Source organism: Muntiacus reevesi, chromosome 1, assembly GCF_963930625.1.
Source record: "Muntiacus reevesi chromosome 1, mMunRee1.1, whole genome shotgun sequence".
NCBI classification, from domain to species: Eukaryota; Metazoa; Chordata; class Mammalia; order Artiodactyla; family Cervidae; genus Muntiacus; species Muntiacus reevesi.
The window spans coordinates 50,442,400-50,461,077 of NC_089249.1; the positions used below are offsets into that span (position 1 = coordinate 50,442,400).

The window sequence follows — 18,678 nt, forward strand, 5'->3', positions numbered from 1 at the left end:
GAGAGCCAAATAAATTCAAAAAGAAAGAAAAAAAGCCCACAGGACTGACACATCACAAGGAGTAAACTCTACCGCAAGTTGACAAGTAAACTTTTAACAAGTCCTCCTTATTCTGCCCAGAGGCCCCCAAATAGACCTCGTCATAAAGCCCAGTGATCTCCCCCTACCTCCCCTCCCCACTGTCTCATGACTACAGCCCCGCAATCGCTACTACTTCTATCTTCTCACAGACGGTTCTCCCACTCGCTTCCTCCCTCCCTCTCTCCTCTCTATCCCTCTTACACACACCCGCACACACAGTTGTCAAATACCCATCCTTCAAAGCCAGCCCGAGTACCTCCTCCTCCAGGAAGCCTTCCCTGGCTGCTCCCCTCCGAGTGGGAATGAATCCTCTTCTCTGGGCATCCCCTCAGCACTGTGCTTCTCCGTTGCCCTCCATGGTGCAGCCTCACAGGCTCTCAGTGTTTGCCACTCAGGGTATCTCCCCTGCCTGATGGGACACTCCTCGAGCACAGAGACCAGGCCCTCCCTTCCAGGTTCCCCCCACCGTACCTGGCCCAGCGCCCGGCACACAGTAGGTGCTCTGTGACCACTGTGGCTTGGCCAAGGGCAGGTGCAACCAGGGGGTTGGGGGTTGATGCCAAGACAGAGAGCTGGCGCTGCTGGGGCTGGCAGAGCTCCAAGGTGGGTATCAGAAGCCACTGATCCTGTCTCCCGTCTTCTCCTGCACAAGCAGCATGACTACCAAGAGCTGGAAGCAACCCCGCCTCCCATCCCAACTCGAGGTCCTGCCATTTACAGTTGGAGCATCCTCGCCACGCAGCAGAACTCCGAGCCCCAAGCAGACAGACACCCAGGACACACCTCTTGAGGTCTGGACCCTGCCCTGTCCTGCCCTGTCGTCGGGGTGCTCACATTTCTCTCCTATGAGGCAGCCCTCTTTGCAGCAACTGTGGATCAGCCCATCTGATCGGTACCCATTTCACTCTGTAGAGCTAGGGGGCCGCCCAGGGAACACAGGGCCCCTCTACAACAGGGCTTTCTCAAATTCATCACCACCTGCCCCACTAGCCTGTCCAGGGGTTAAGGACCAGTTACAGGTCATTTATTTGATAAACAGTTTATACAAAGTTTTTGGAGAAGGAAAGGGCAACCCACTGCAGTATTCTTACCTGGAGAATTCCGTGGACAGAGGAGCCTGGCGGGCTACATAGTCCACGGGATTGCAAAGAGTCGGACACGACTAACACTTTCACTTTCACTTTTATACAAAGTTTAATACGTGCCAGGCCAAAAAACCAACCACTTTACAAACATTGCCTCATTTAATCTTCACATCAACCATATGGGCTTGGCACTATTATTATTATTGCCCCCATTCATAAGAGGGAGAAATAAGAGACTTCCCTGGTGGTCCAGGGGTTAAGACTCTGTGCTTCTTACTGCAGGGGACACAGGTTCAATCCCTGGTCAGGGAGCAAAGATCCTGCACGCTGCTAGGCAAGGCCAAAAAAAAAAAAAAGTGGAAAACAAGACACACTGAAGTCTGGAACTCGCCCCCGGCCACATAGCTGATGAGAAGCAGAAAGAGCAGGCCAGCTGTGAACCTGTATGGTCCAAAACACTGGCCACGGTCACGTGTGGCTGCCGGGCACTTGAAAAGTGGCTGGTGCAACAGATATGCTGGTGAGTATAAAACACAGGCTGGATCTCCAACCCTTTGTATAAGAAGCAATGTAAACAATCTCATTATATTGTTTCACTATTGATTACATGGTAAGCGGTAATATTTCAGACACAGTAGCCTAATAATATATCATTAAGACTCATTTGGTCAGTTTCTTTTCGCTTCTTTAATGTGGCTCCCAGATAACGTACAATTTCACATTCCCATCAGACGGCACGGCTCTGCAGTCTGCTTGTGGCCGCTACCCCACGCCCAGGCATCTTCCCCAGCCCCGGCCTCGGGGGCAGCCTGCCCCTGACACCTGTCTACTCAGCTTGCACAGGGTGATGGAGGGCCAGGCAGCGCCACCACGTCTCCCCCCTCGGACACTGCCCTTCTACCCATCTCTCAGTTTCTCCTCCAGCATTACCTCCTTCCAGCAGGATGGATTTTCCAGAAAGTTCAAGTGAGAAATATGCCCCCACCCTACTGGTGGAGAAACTGAAGCCAGGACCACATGGTGGAGGCGTGATCCCAGAGGTCATTGATGCTATCTCCCAGCCAGAGCAGAGACCTCCTGTGAAGCATCCCGAACACATTCTTCATAGAAATAGAAACTGGATGCGGTTCCGCCTGGTCCTCCCTCCTCAAATGGACCATAGATCAGATGGAGGGGTCTGCTGTTCCCGAAAAGAGGGCTGCCTCCTGGGAGAGAAATGCCAGCAGCCACCCTTGCTCCATCCTCGGCCGAGACAACCACAACCCAGTGCTCCCTAGGTCTGGTGCATCCACCCTCCAAAACCAGAAGAGGTTCCCATTGTGGACAGAGCACCGCCATGAACTCAGCCCTCCTGACGCAGCCCCCTCCCACACCACTGGCTCTGCAGCGGAGAGCCAGATGGACCTGGGTACATACTCCAGCCCCACATTAATCTCCACGTAACTTCTTCCTCCTCTGTAACCTAAGTTATCTAAGTCACTTCGGTAGTGTCCGACTCTTTGCGACCGCATGGGCTCTAGCCTGCCAGGCGCCTCTGTCCATGGGATTCTCCAGGCAAGAACACTGGAGTGGGTTGCCATTCTTTTCTCCAGGGGATCTTCCTGACCCAGGGATCAAACCCACATCTCCTGCATGGCAGGTGGGTTTTTTTTTTTACTACTGAGCCACCTGAGAAGTCTCCTCTGTAAAGTAGAGGCTAAAAAAAACAACACAAAACCTATGTCACAGAGCCGCTACAAAGCTTAAATGAGAGATTTCAAGGGAGATGCTTAGAATACTGCCTGGCATCCAGTAGGCACTTAATAAATGCTCATTTCCCTTCCCCTTCCTTCATCAACCAAAAACCTCAAGATTTTTCCCCTCACAAGAATTGACAGTGAGTTCCTATTCTATATAATTGATGTTCTGAACTTAAACGCACGATTTTACAAGTGAATTTTTTAGATTTCATCTTCAGATAGGAAAACACGCTAGATGTCAAGCAATTCTGAATCAGTTAAACATTGAAGACAGTTTTTAAAAGTCCAGTAGGGCACAGTTAAATAACTTGTCATATGGTACAATATTGTCTGGGGCTTCCTAGCTGGCCCTAGTGGTAAAGAACCCACCTGCCAACACAGGAGACTCAGGTTCAATCCCTGGGTCAGGAAGATCCCCTGAAGAAGGGAATGGCTACCCACTCCAGGATTCTTGCCTGGAGAATCCCAGGAACAGAGGAGCCTGGTGGGCCACAGTTCAAAGGGTCACAAAGAGTCGGACATGACTTAGCGACTGAGCACATAGTATTCAGTAGCTTAAAAAAAAAAAAAAGGAATAGAGTATAACTGCAATTATGCTAAAATATGCAGATTTGCATGAACACAAATTTGGAGGGACGTATACCAAAATACCAATGGTACTCATCCCTAAGCTGTGGTCCTAGGTACTATTTTATTTTCCCCTTTATGTATTTATTTTCCTGGTGTTCTATAATAAGCATGTATTTAACTGAAAAAAATTTTTTTTTTTATTTCAGAGGTCTGCGTAACCTCAGCCTCCTAGTCAATTGAGATGATTCTGAATCCTGGTTCAGTCATCCTATGTGCTTGTTATCCTGAACACCCACAGAACTGATAAGAGGACAAAGCCAAGAAAAAAAAAAAAGAGTCCTGTGACACGTCACTAGAGACCTGGCCCCAGGGTGACATGAGGTCGTACCAGGACCCAGGGCGATCTTTCGGTCAGCTCCAAATCCCTCTTACCGCTCTTATCAGCCAGAACACACACAATTCTCTTGAACCCAAGAAAATCCCAGACCCAAATTAGATTCTTTTCCCATGACTTGGTGAGTGAACACACGCTGGCTGCTAGCTTCCTCAGATTCATTTCTGAAGACCCCATAGACCAAATGTTCAAACATCTGACCTGGAATTTGGCAAAGGAGCCACAAGAAGCTCATCAACTAGTCTTGCCCTCTGTGTGTGTGTTAGGCGCTCAGTCGTGTCCAATTCTTTGCCACCCCATGGACTGTAGCCCGCCAGGCAGTAATACTGGAGTGGGTTGCCACTTCTCCCTCTGGGAATCTTTCCAACCCAAGGATAGAATCTGTGTCTCCTGCATTGGCAGGCAGATTCTTTCCCGTCTGAGCTACCTGTGAAGCCTTGCCCCCAAAAGGGTTGAACCAGAACAACGTGGGTTGCTCTGCCATGCTCACCTCCCCCACTGGTCGGGGCTCCTCCCAGAGTCCAGAGGCTTCTTTCAGGTCCCTAGAACCCGATCTGTGAGTACTGGCCACATGAACTAAGGAAAACCAACTGGTCTGACTCACTTCTCCCAAAGCCGCCTTTGCTCTCTCCCAGGTCGGCTCTGCTCTTACAAAGATGAAGGCAAGATAAGGGTGCTTCATCTCCCACAACATTTCGCCACCTGCTCTGGGTAGGATCTCCCTCTGCCTGTCCTGGTCAGAATAATCCCTCTCTGTCATCCAGCTGACCCAGACCGGTTGCCTCCCGACCCAGACCTCTGCCCACTGCCCAGTCAACGATTACTCAAGGCTCAACGCCAAGATGGCTGTCAGCCAGGAAGAAACAAGACTGGCCTTTTATCCCAGCCAGGCCCATTCACGCAGACATCCCATCCAGGGAGCTGGCAGGAAGGGAGGACCGTGGTTCTGGTGGGAGTGAGCCAGGCTGGCAGACCCCAGGGACACCTCTGCTGAAAAAGAGACCTCTACTGAGCAGGAGGTTCAGCCAGAGTGGGCTTCAGCGGCCCAGATCTCTGAGTCAACAGCCCCTGCAGAGGAGAGGCCCACCCTGGGTGTCAGCGGCCCCGCCCCAGTGCCCTCTGCCCTGCCCCCAACACCCTGCCTTTCCTCCAGGCCGGATGTGTATCCCCTCCCCCACGACAGTCACCCAGCCTCAGCACAGCTCCATTTCCTGCCCCTGGTGACTCTTCTGAAGTCCATTGTTCCCATGAAGTTTGGGTCAAAGGAAGCCGCGTCCCACCCATGGGGGCCCGCCCACCATGGGGGCCGCCCACCCTCAGCAGGACGCACAGCAGGGAGCCGGGCCCATCCCCCTGATAGGTGACAGGCCGGAGGCTGTGGGCACCCTGGGGAGAGAGGGGCTGCAGTTCCAGTGGAAATGTTCCCAAAGGGCCAGTCGCAACACTCCGGGACCACAACTGGCAGGAGGCGGCTGTTGTTCAGTCACCAATTCGAGTCCAACTCTTTGTGACCCCAGGGACTGCAGCACGCCAGGTTTCCCTGCCCTTCATCAGCTCTGGGAGTTTGCTCAAACTCACATCCGTGGAGTCGGTGATGCTAACTAAGCTCCTTCGTGGAATACAGCCTCATCATGGCGAAGGGGTTTACATAACTCAATGAAGCTACGGGCCATGCCATGCAGGGCCACCTAAGACAGATGGGTCATAGTAGAGAGTTTTGACAAGTTGTGGTCCACTGGAGGAGGGAACAGCAAACCACTCCAGTATTCTTGCCCCGAGAACCCCATGAACATGAAAAGTATGAAAGGAGGTGGCTAGAATCTCCTTACTGTCCACATGGCAAAACCAGAAACGTAGCAAGAACTGTCATTTCAGGAGAGGTCAAGGCAAAGCTGGAATGAGATCCTAGAGCTGGAGGCGGTGCCACTGACACAGGCTGCCCCCACGTCCACCTGGGCCCCGAGCTGGTCACCCCGCCGGGAGGGGGGCCGACAGCAGCTGTTCAGCTACAATTTCAGAGCCTGAAAGGGAGCTGTGGTCCCAACCCCTGCCAGCAGCAGGTCACGGGGGGCAAAGACAGGCCGGCCACCGGGCCCAACCTCGGCGGCAGGAAGGCCAGCACGTCTCCCGCTGCCACGCTCTGTGACAGTCACCCGCACAAGACCGGGACGCAAGTCCAAGCCGGCTGTGGTCTGCCTCCCAAGAGACCTGGAAAGACTGGGACGCTTCTCACCTGGCTAAGTGACCTGCAGACCCAGGAGGAGAAAGGAGGGTGCATTTTAAAGACCTCTTGAGGAACTCCCTGGCAGTCCAGTGGTTAAAATCCTGAGCTGCCACTGCAGGGAACACGGGTTTGATCCCTGGTCAGGCAACTAAGATCCCACAGGCCACCATTGCGGCAAAATAGGAAAAAAAAAAAAAAAAGACCGCTTGAAGGCCCTGCCTGCTTCCAGAGGTCATTCCCAGGTTCCACAGTTCCTAAAGGAGTGTTTCTGCCCAAACAAGCTTATCTGAGCCACAAGATGGGAGACATCCCCAGGCGGACGGCTCCAGACTCCACACCTGTTAGACCAAGGTGGCCCGTAGTCTGGACATTGCCCACAGAGCAGGAGAGAGAAGGCATCAGAATGGTCCAGAGTGGAGCTCTAGTCCCAGCTCTGCCGCTCACCAGCTGTGTGACCTTAAACAAGTTATGGTCCCACCAGAGCCTTAGTTTCTCATCTTTATATTTATTATTTTTAAAATTTTTATTTAAGTATAGTTGACTTACAACATGATTTACAATGTTGTACTAGTTTCAGGTGTACAGCAAAATGATTCAAATATATTTATCAAATATATATATATGTTTTAGATTCTTTTCCATTATAATTTATTACAAGATATTGAGTAGCATTCCATTTCCTACAGTAGGTCCTTGCTTATCTATTTTATACATAGTAGTGTGTATCTGCTAACCTCAAACTCCTAATTTATCCCTCCCCCACTCATTTGACCATAAGTTTGCTTTCTATGTCTGTGACTCTATTTCTGTTTTGTAAATGAGTTCTTTTCTACCATTTTTTTAGATTCCATGCGTAAGTAGTATCACACAGTATTTGTCTTTGTCTGACCTACTTCACTCAGTATAAAATGTCTAGGTTCAACCGCATTGCTGCAAATGGCATTATTTCATACTTTATACTTTTCATGGCCGAGTAATATTCCATTGTGTATATATACCACATCTTCCTTATCCGTTGAGCCATCGATGGACATTTAAGTTGCTTCCATGTCTTGGCTATTGTAATTAGTGCTGCTATGAACATAGGGGTACATGTATCTTTTCTGATTATAGTTTTCTCCGGACATATGCCCAGGAGTGAGATAGCTGGATCATATACTAGCTCTAGTTTTAGTTTTTTTAAGGAATCTCTGTACTCTTCTCCATAGTGAGTGCTTCCCATTTTTAAAATGAGGGGGTTCGGTGCCGACATTAGAATTCTTTCATGTTTAGCAAGTTCACCCTGGGTCAAGGCAAAACTGGAATCTGAACTTAGGAGCTGGAGACCCGGTGCTCTTCCGTGACAAAGCCCAAAACCCGCCTCCACCTGGGCCGCTAGCTACCCAGGTTCCTAAGCTCAAGATAGGAAACCCGTAGGGTTCAGCGTACGTTAACACTCGATCCATTTGCTAAATAAACATGAATGACAGGGCCCGGTTTAGCAAAGGTGTTCAGGAAGTTTCCTGGATAAAGGGGTTCTATGCTAAAACAGGCTTAGGGAACACTGGCTGCTCCTGCACTGTGCAAGTTGCTTTGCAAACACTGAATTTTCACCACAAAAATTTCTTGGATAGATGTTAATTACCCCTCCCACATTATTCATCAGGAAAATGAGCCAGAAGCCTTAAAGGTAGTAACTGTCAGGATTTATACCCTGCTATGTCTGACCCCAAATCTGAGTCTTTTCTATTGCACCTATAGATCAGACACCCTTGAAGCCCCCCACACACACCTGGCCTGAGCAGATGAAGGAGGAGGTGGCTCCCAGCAGAACATCTACATCCTCAGGGTGGATGGAGGACTATTGGGAGTCCCCACCCCTGAGGGCATCTCGGCCCTTCCTTGCAAGAAGCCCTGAAAGTTATGCCCACAGCATCTTGTCATGGGATGAAGAGATAACTCAAGGATCAGTCTGTGGCCCCCACCCTCCTCACATGCTGTCAGTCTCAAACTTCTGCCCATCTCCTGGGCACTGGGGCTCTCGCCCACCCAGTTCCCCCCTCTGAAATGTTTCCAGTGGTAAAACTCCAAAGGGAGAGAAAACAGAAAGCAAAGCAGAAAGGAAGAGATGGGGAAAGAGAGCTATCCAGAAGGGTCTCCCCACAGGTCAACCTGGTGAATCAGAGGCAGCCTTCCCTCCTAGGCAGGCAAGAAAACATCCTCACGACATCCAAGCACCTGGTGGTCCAGTCAGTCATCAAGGATGGGGGTCTTTCCATTTGACTACCAGGCGGCTCCAAGGAGAGTTGGACCAGTAGTTCAATTTTCCCCTGTCCTTGGGGCCAACTTTAAAAGCACTGTCTAGACAAATACTATATGGTATCACTCACATGTGGAACCTAAAAAATACAACAAACTAGTGAATATAACATAGGACTCACACATATAGAGAACCAACTAGTGGTCACCGGTGGGGGGGTGGTGGGTGGAAGGAGCAAGCTAGGGGTGGGGGAAGGGCAGGTACAAACTACTGAGTGTCAGACAGGTACAAACTCAAGGATGTACGGTACAACACGGGGAGTATAGCCAGTATTTTGTTGTAACTGCAAATGGAAAGTAACTTTTACAAATTTTTTTTTTTTAATTTTTAATTAAAAAAACAAAAGCACTACCTACACAAATCTCAAGATGCAAAATGAGCTCTTTCTGGGGGGAGGGTGTCCAACCCCTCCCACAAATATGCCCAAGTCTCACTATCAACAGCCCACCCCATCACCCAAAGGCAAGAATCTCAGCTTCACTAAACTTTCTACCAATGTGTTCCCTAACCTCTTCCAGGCAAGAACAAAACCGACCTCCCCAAAAGACAGCTGCCTGCGAGAGGCAGGTGTGCACAGCTTCCCTCCAGCTCCGCGGGGTCCAGGGCGAATGAAGACTTGGGGGCCACACAGCCCCACAGCCACCACCGGAGACTCGGTGTCTGCCCCGCTCCTGCAGGCAGGGAGGACCGTCCGGCCCAGGAAGAACATCCTCAGGGGGAAACACACACTGAGAGACGTGGCATCTCGCTAGTCCTCCAAGACACTCAGCTAACAGACAAACAGCACTTTTCTGGGGTGGAAAGGCGCTCCCGTTCAACACAAACAAACATGCCTCGTGGAAGGTAGGTGAGTCATCGGTGAGCAGGTATCACCCTCAGACACCCGGAGCTAAGGAGGCGGCACAGTCACACGCCACGTGAATTCATCACTGACCTGCCAGGTCTGGCCCCGAACCTCCTCTCCCCTCGACCCACAAGTGCACGGAGGCGCGAGTCCCGGGTCTCCTCGCCTTTCGGGGAAACGTGGAGCTCTGTTCCCCAGACTCACTGGCCCCCAGCATGGAACGCACCACGCTTCTCAAGCCCTGGGAAATGGGGACCTTTGGCGGAGGTCCTCTCCGGTCTCGCAAAGCCTCGGCGCTTGAAATCGCCAGGACACCCTTTCCAAGCCCGAGAGGCGCCCAGCAGAAGAGAGGCGCGGGCGCTGGGTCTCTTTTCGGCCGCCGGCGACCTGGGCTCGGCCTCCAGCCTTTTCGGCTCCGCGCGCTCCCCTTACCCCTGGCCCTGGCGCCCACCCCAGCCTCGGTTCGCGCGCCTCCACGTGCCCGGCTCGCTCCCAAGTCAGATCCCGGGTGAGAGCTCCTCCCGCGCCGCCGTCTTACCGGTCCCAGGGTGTGGAGAGGTGGGCGGGTACGCGGAGCCAGCCCCGCGGAGTCCGGCGCGGCACCGCTCTTCCAGCCGCGGCTCCGCTGAGGTCCGGCGAGGCGGGCGAGGGCGCTGCAGAGACAACGCGGGGTCAGCGAGCGGAGACCCGGGCTCCAGCCCCGGGCTGACCGTCTGGGCGGGGATGAAGGCGGATCGCGGGACGGAGCCGACTCCGCGGGCCCAAACCCAGCTCGCCCCGCCCGGCGCGCGGTACTCGGTGCGCCGTGTCCGGTGCGCGGTGTCCAGCGCGCGGTGGCCGGTGCGCGGAGCGGGGCGGAGCAGAGGGAGGAGTTTTCCCAGAAGGGGACTGACGGGAAAGCACGGGCGATCCCTATTCCTGGCGGGGTGAGTCAACGGGAGAGGAAGGGAGCTGGGGGAACAGAGCGCGCGCGGGAGGGCGGAAGGGAGGGAAGCGGGAGAGCGGAGACGGGAGAGGAGGACGGCGGGCCCGGCGCGCAGGTCCCAGGCGGGAGGGAAAGAGCGCCCGCGGCGCCGCCGAGGGGCGCGGCGGCCGGGTCACTCACCTGGGGGACGCGGCCGCGCGGCAGAGCCCGGAGCTGCGGGCTCTCCCCGCCCCCGGCCTGGGGTTTGAAAGGAGGAAGCCTGGAATGCGTGGAATGAGGGCTGGAATGAGATGCGCGCGTTCGAGGGCGGGAGCTGGAGGGAGTGGCGGCCCGGCCCCGGGCCCTCGGGGAGGAGACTGGGACGCGGGGAGGGGCCGCGGGCTGGGCGGGCCGGGGGCGGCCGCGGGGACCCTCGGCTGTGACCTCGGCATCCGGCTCCGGCCTGGGCCATCGCCCGGCACACGTGCTTCCCCTTTGATCTCGGCCCCGACTCTCCTCCTCCTCCCCGGGCCCGGGTTCCCGCCCCTCCCGGCCAGTCCCCAGCTCTCAGCCGAGGCCGGAACCCTTCCTCCCGACCCTGCGGGCCGGTCTCTGGCCTGGCGCCCGGCCTCCAGCTCGCCTCTCCCTCCGCGCCGGCCCCGAAAGGCCGGGCAGGGGCGGGCGTCCAGCGCGCGGGCAGCTGCGCCCTTCTTCCCTGCGGCGCCCATCCACCTGGGGCCCCGGTCCGGGCCGCAGGACGCAGGAGCTCCGTGCGCCCACAGGTGCCCTGCCCGCAGGGTCTTTCGGCCGCTCCCCTCCGCCCCGCGCCGACCTGCATCGCGGGGAAGGGTTGCCGGTGTGACGGGCGTGTGGCGTGGCCGGAGACGCGTCTAACCCTGACCCCACGTCTGTCACTCGCCCATCGGACACTGTGGAACAGCGAAGGATAAGACCTCAGCATATGCTCTCTCAGAGCTTATCACTGAGCTGGGAAGACTCGGTCTATGGTGGAGCATCGCCAGAAAGTGGGGAGTCTGCGTCTTAAATACGCCAGGGTGGGTTTAGCGATTGGGTTTTGGGGTTTGTTTGTTTGTTTGTTTTTGGTGTTTTGTTTTGTTTTAAGTCTTCAGAAGACACTGGCCTGACACAGGGTACAATCACAGACCTCAGTCACCCTTCTTGCTGGGAGGTTGAAACCAGAGGACTTTTGTCTTTTTCCAAAACTCAGGTCCAACCTCCCTGGAGCCCTATCACTTAACCCCGAGCTGTAGTGGGTGTCCAGATATTACCTCCCTCACCAAACAGAAACTTCTTTAGAGACAGACTAAATGTCTGATTTATCTTATCTTTCACTCAGCTCCAGCTTGGTGCCTGGGATAGATAAGGGCATAATAAATATTAAGTTTAAAATGAAAAAACAGGAACCTATTGCCACAGAGGACCTTGAAAAGAAAGTGCTACAAATGCTGAAGTTACTGCCAAGAGAGGTGCTCCAGTGGTGTGTTTTTTAATGATTTTGTTTCTTTAATTTTGGCTGTGCTGGGTCCACTGCCTGGGCTTTTCTCTACTAACTGTGAGCAGGGGCTCCTCTCTGGCTGCAGTGTGCATGCAGGTTTCTCATTGCAGTGGCTTCCCTTGTTGCGGAGCACGGGCTCTGGGGCTCAGTAGTTGTGGCACATGGGCCTTAGTTGCTCTGCGGCATGTGAGATTTTCCTAGATCGGGGATGGAACCCCTGTCTCCTGAATTGACAGGCAAACTCTTTACCACTGAACCACAGGGAAGCCCCCAATGGTGTTTTGAGCATCACAGCATCACTGACAAAGTATCTTGAGGTGGAGACTTTGGAGGAAGCAGGTCTCATTTGCGTATAAATTCTAGTCTGTTTGTTAACTAATGCAACACGTCAGGGCTTGGTCACAGCTTGTCCACACGGGACATGTCTACAGCTCAGGACAACAGGCAGGCACTCAGCGAGGCATAAATGGTAAGCGCTGGCTACTTAGTGTAATAACTGTTCGTTATTACAAATATAACATTTGAGCTGTGAGCTTTGAGCCCCATAGAGGAACCCAGGGGAAGGCTCAGAAAATCCAAGTTATAGAGGTGACTTGTGACCTAGATCTTGAAGGATAAATGAGAGCTTGCTGAATTGAGTCTAGAAGACTCAGAGAGGCTGGTGGTCTGTACTTGGGTGTGGGGGTGGGGGGGCGCAGGGAACAGTGGGGGGAGGAGGGAAGAGGTTAGGAAAAGTCTGGTAAATAGGAGTGGCTGCAGAACAGAAGGCAGAGAGGATAGATTGCAACAGCAGTGCCAGCTGTGTTGTTTGGTATTGTTTCCATTCCTTTAATTTTTTTTTTTAATTTAAATTTTAAAGTATTTTTTAAAATTTTAAAGCTTTTTAACCCATATTATGCATGCTCAGTTGCTTCGGTTGTGTCTGACTCTTTTCGATCCTATGGACTGATGCCCATCAGGCTCCTCCATCCAAGGGATTCTCTAGGCAAGAATACTGGAGTGCATTGCTATGCCCTCCTCCAGGGGATGTTCCCAACCCAGGGATCGAAACTCCTGGGTTTCCCGCATTGCAGGCAGATTCTTTACAGCTGAACCACTGTGTTAATAAATTTTTTCCAACCCATATTATGGTCATAGTTAAATTATCCATATGATAATGTGTTAAACAAACTCAGCCACGCCCATGTGATAATAATAAGATTTTTTTAAATAAACCAGACAAACATTCTTGATATAAGTGGAAAAGCGAATTTAAAAAAAAAATAGTGTATATAGGATGATCCTGGGTTTTTTTTAATTTTTTACTTTATATTGGAGTATAGATGACTTACAGTGTTATGTCCTGTTTTTGAAAAATAAATTGAATGGTATTTTCAAGTGATTATCTCTGACAGGTTGAGTATTAAGGGGCTTTCCTTGTCATTTTGTTATTATTTATAACAAACGTACTTCTTTTGTAATGGAGGGGTAGTGGGTGAGATGTGACTGGAAGTATATGTCCAAGTGAAAAAAAGTGAATGGGAAAGTCATTCCATCTTGTCCCGACTCTTTGCAACCCCGTGAATTGTATGTAGCCTACCAGGCTTCTCTGTCCATGGGATTCTCCAGACAGGAATACTGGAGTGGGCTGCCATTCCCTTCTCCAGGGGATCTTCCTGACCCAGGGATCGAACCTGGGTCGACTTTATTGGGAGTGTGGAGTCTTAGCCACTTTTTCATGTCTAACTCTGCCCTAATTTTTCCATATCTTAAAAAAAAAAATGACTGGATTAATAGCCTAGTATGAAGCTGACTAGGGCAGAATCAAGAGAAGATAGATTATTGCCTAGTCTTTAGGTCAGAGAACAATGCACTACTTGAGAGATGCCCCTAAAACATACCCCCTCACCCTCGGCTTAAAAGTAGAATGCTGCTGACTTGGTGCTGGGGTGTGAGCACTGTGACTCCGGGTCCTTTGCTTTTTTAAAAGTGTTTAGTTATTCGTCTGCACCCAGTCTTAGGTGCAGCACATGTGGTGTATAGGATCTAGTTCTCTGACCAGGGTTTGATCCCAAGCCCCTTGCATTTGGAGCAGAGAGTCTTAGCCACTGGACCCTCAGGGCAGTCCCCACCCACTATCCTGTATTTCCTTTTGCTTTTTTTCCTTAAGAAGACTCTTCACTCCATACCACCTCAACTGCATTGTGTGTTGAAGGACAAAACAGTCCAACTTTTATCAAAGCTGGAGGCTTTCTTTTCCTCTACAGAATAAAAGCAGTCTGTAATTTGAAAAGCATAGTATTAGTCCTGTTATCTCTTCATCAAAGAGAAATGTGGACAAGCTAGACTCCAGGTCTACCATGGAGGAGACAGTATGTGCCAGGGGCTGACTTGTGCTTCCCCCCACCCCCGCCCCAACCCCCAATCCATCTGTTGAAGTCTTAATCCTCAGTACATCAGAATGGGATTGGATATGAAGACATCTTTAAAGAGGTGATTAGGTCTTTAGGTTGGCCTAATCCAACTTGCCTGGATCAGGGCCCTTCCTAATCTTCCTTGTAAGAAGAGATTAGGATGAAGACTTCTCACAGAGCAAGGACCACGTGAGGACACAGAGAGAGGATCCATCTCTAAACCAAGGAGAGGGTCCTCAGGAGAAACCACGCCTGCCTACACCTTGACCTTGAACTTGCATCCTCCACAACCGTGAGGGATAAATTTCTGTGTAAGCCACCCCATCTGTGGTACTTTGTTACGGCAGCCCATGCAAACGAATGCGGTATCCAGACTGAAACAAGACGCTTGGTTTCTGGAGCCCAGAGGTGAAGCTTTCTCCACACAGTTCTTCAGACGTTTCTCTGAGGGTCCCAGAGCATCGTTAGGATCCAATATTCAGGAGCTTCCTGGAAAAAAACTCAAAAGGAAGGAAAGGCTTCCTCCAGCCTTACTGTTAAGAGTTTCATTTTCAGTGACTCTGATATTTTGAAAATGAAAGGCAACAGAAGTCATGTATTATGTGGTTACTGGGGAGTTTGAACAATGACAGTTCCGCCAAGACTAATTATGACCCTGGGGACAATTAGGAATCTGAGCCTCGGTCTCCGGTCACTCGGGTTTCCATCCCACAGTGACTGAGCGTGGATGAGGTCCTTGGCACTGCCCCAGGTGGGCACTAGTGATGAACAGAGGCCACAGCCCTGCCCTGCAGGCTGCTGACACCCTCCTGGGGAGCTGGACAAGCACCCCTTACCCTGGGAGGACACCTGGTGAGAAGAGGTTACATTTTCAGAACCCGGGGTTGAAATTTCTGTGAACCCACATTCTCCGACAGAACATTGGAGAATGATGAAGTGTTCTTTATCCACACTGTCCAGTATGGTAGGCACGAGCCACGTTTGGCTACTGAGCCCTTGAAATGTAACTAGTTGACTAAATTTTAATTTGAATAGTTCCATGGGACTAGCAGTGACAGAAAGCACAGCTGGAGACCATCCAAAAGGAGATGCTCAACCGGCAGGTAGATGACACCTGCAGAGCCAAGGCGAGAACTCAGGACTGTGGGAGATGCCAAGCGTAGTAATGCCAGGGGAGTTAGTGAGTTACTTATTACAGTAAATAACAGGTCCCTGCAATACTGTATATGCTCAAAACACGCTGACACAACTTCTCAGTGCTCAAATTGTACACACATGGGGGAATAGTTAAAAACATTATGGTACTTCCCTGAGTGAATGAAATACTATAGCGTATAAACAGGTACATGCAATATCAGAGACACTGCAGGCTCAGTCCCAGACCACTGCAATGAGGCAGATATCAAAATAAAGTGAGCCACACAAATATGGAGCTTTCTCAGTACATACAGTAAAAGTTATGTTTATACTATACAGTAACCTGGTAACTACGCTGTGCAACAGCATGATGTCTAAAAAACTGCTCATACTTTGATTTTAAATATTTTATTGTTAAATGATAATCGGCATCTGACAACACAAGGTTGCCACAAACCTTCAATTTGTGTGAAAAAACAAAAACACAAAAACAGTGTCAAAAAAAAAAGTGTCAACAAAGCATAATAAAGCAGTAGAATGAGTTATGCCTCTATAAGGAAGGACTGCATTTATTGATATGGAAACATCTCTAGGATATATTAAATGAAAAAAAACAAGCTACTGAACCAAGCCCTGATGATGGGAAAGATTGAAGGCAGGAGGAGAAGGGGACAGAGCATGAGATGGTTGAATGTCATCACCGGCTCGATGAACGAGTTTGAGCAAGCTCCAGGAGTTGGTGATGAACAGAGAAGCCTGACATGCTGTAGTCCATGGGGTCGCTAAGAATCGGACATGACTGAGCTATTGAAGTGAACTAAACTGAACCAAGTATGTAACACGCTACCTTTTGTGCACAAAGATTGGAAGATTACAAATACATTTTTATTTTTGCATGAAGATACACTGGAAACTAAAATTGGTCAACTGTGAGAGTACGACCGACCAAGAGAAACAGAAGAAGGGGACAGGTACAAGAGGAGGCTTTAATTTTATAAACACTTTTTGAACCACATGAAATCACTACTATTTAAAATTTGCATCCATATGTGACACAGGATAACATTACTCTGACCAAAGGCAAAATCAGGACGTATTTCTAAGGGCATCCTTCGCTCTTACCCTGATTGAGTCCACACTGGGCATGCATCAGCACCCTAGAAATTCCACCTAGACCCACTCTTCAAAGCTTGATCTAAGTCCCAGACCCCTCTGCCTGTCACCCTTCTTTCCTCTCAGACCATCCTTCCTTCCTGACTTCCCTGCCCCCAGACTACGGGAGAAAGGGAACTACTGATTATTCTTGGAGTCCCTGAAAATCACAAGGGACAGAATCTAGGTGGATAGTACTTAACCAGATGTTAAAACCCCGAGGTTTTAGAACCACTAGATTACACCACCATGTGTAATAACAAGTTGGAACAGACCAGGAAAGTCCCACTTCCACCCTGGCCCCCACCACCGCTGTCCGCGTGGCTCACACTTCTTGCACCCGGGCTCCTGGGTCTCAGCTTGGCCCCATGCATGGGAGAGTGGGCCTGATAGACAGAAGGACTCGGCAGAAGACCATGGAGGCCTGCTTCGTATTTGAAACATTGCAGAAACTTGCATTAATCTCAGGGCTTTTTTGTTTGTTTTTTTTGGCATGGGCTGTTCCTTCAAGCAGGAGAAAGTGAAAGTGTTAGTTGCTCAGCTGTTTTCGACTCTTTGCGACCCCGTGGACTGTGGCCTGCCAGGCTCCTCTGTCCATGGAATTTTCCAGGTAAGAATACTGAGAGAAGGTTACAAAGTCAGGAAGGCAAGGTAAGCTCAGGCCTGGGACCACAATAGGAATGTTTAGCTCCCTAGTTAAGTCATGCTGTTTTCCTTTCCTTGGACCATAGTCCCTGGAAAATTTTATGAACACTTATAAACCATTTTGTGTAACTGCGTGGTTAAATAAAAGGTCAACTGAGATGCATTATTCCATTTGTAAAAAGACACTAGTAAAAATGATAACATTGCTATCTGCCTGGGCATTTGGTGCCGGAGCCCAGGCGTTCTGCCTGGAGTCCCTCCACGGTCTCCCCTCCAGAAATGCTACTGTCCCCAGAGCTTCTGGAGTCGTGTTGATGCCGGAGCACAGAGCGACTAGTGAGCATGGGACAATAGACCATGGAATCTGTGTTCCTCACGTTTGGGCACTTGTAACATGCCCCCTGGGTCAGCAGGTGGTGCTAGGGAGCCGCCCACGGTTTAGGGAGGTGCTGTGGCTCCGACTCTTGGCAGCCCCCTGGACTGTTAACCCATCAGGCTACTTTGTCCATGGTTGCCATTTCCTAATCCAGGGCATCTTCCTGACCCAGGGATGGAGGGATGGAACCCATGTCTCTTGTCTCCTGAACTGGCGGGTGGATTCTTTACCACTAGTATCAACTGGGAAGCCCAGTGACTTAGGAGGGCTTGCCTGAAAACTTCACAGACAGTGCCTCCCCACCCCACCCACGCTGGGTTTCTGCAGAGGGGAAGAGCTGTGGGACCTCTAGAGCACACGCTGACCAGGAGAGCAACTAGCCCAGGTGCCCTTGGCCAGGCAATCTGTGAGGTTGGGGCAAGATCCAGCCAGTCCTGGGCGAGCCGTGCAGGCGGGGTCCACGTGGGGACGTTCAGGAAGATGGAGGCTGGGAAGGGCAGCCTTGACACGCGTGGCAGCAATCACCCCGTGCAGAGGGGAGCCGGAGGCTGAGGAGGGCAGCTCTCAACTCCCGTGGGTCTTCTCCGGGAGCAGGTGTGGCCAGTGGTTGGGAAGCGGCCTCCTCAGTTGCAGGGTCACGCCGTTCCCCAGGTGCGATCGCCCCAGTCCAGTCTCCTCTCCCCAGGTTTCTCCCACTACTAACAGTGGAACAGCCAACAGCGGCGGTGCAGGAAGGAAGGAGCACACGGCTGCAAACACGCTGTGGGGTCCCGGGCGACTGTGGGTGTGGGCAGGGAGACGGAGGGACCCTGAGGTAACCCCTCAGACTCTGGGTGGGTTCACTTAAGGACAGGAGACCATGCGTGAATAACTCCAACCCCTCAATCTACAGGAGAGGCAAATCCCTGGCAGGAAAAGAGCCAGAACCCAGGGACTCTGCCCGATTTGACCGTCGCTTTATTTCCGTACCCGTGATGCCGTCTAAAGACAGTGAACTGATGCTCGTTCATTTTTCTCACCTACTAACTAACCTTCCACTCAAAAAGAGCCTTTTGTAGAGGGATGGGATGGGGTGGGAGCCGGGAGGGAGGTTCAAGTTCAAGTGGACATATGTATGCCTATGGCTGATTCATGCCGATGAATATGACGGAAACCAACATGATACTGTAAAGAAATTATCCTTCAATTAAAAATAAACTTTAAAAAGAGACTTTTGAAAAAAAAAAAAAAAAAAAAAGAGACTTTTGCAGGCTTGTACAGATGTTTGAAAATCACTTCCTGGTATCTTTCATATCAATGACCATTGATATTATTCTTGG

The 18,678-nt window shown here is 51.0% G+C and overlaps 1 protein-coding gene across 5 annotated transcripts in view; it reads right to left on the reverse strand.

The window, feature by feature from the left end:
• The window catches only part of TEAD4 (TEA domain transcription factor 4), a 63,872-nt gene extending 53,137 nt beyond the window's left edge, over positions 1-10,735 (reverse strand). For 3 of the 5 annotated variants that reach the window (XM_065942770.1, XM_065942762.1, XM_065942737.1), the window contains exon 1: positions 10,342-10,657. In XM_065942770.1, the coding sequence (XP_065798842.1) occupies positions 10,342-10,612 (271 nt within the window). In that variant the 5' untranslated portion in view covers positions 10,613-10,657. Of the gene's footprint in view, positions 1-10,341 lie in introns of all 5 variants that reach the window. The other 2 variants (XM_065942754.1, XM_065942745.1) reach the window with 1 other exon arrangement.
• Positions 10,736-18,678: the final 7,943 nt, after the last annotated feature.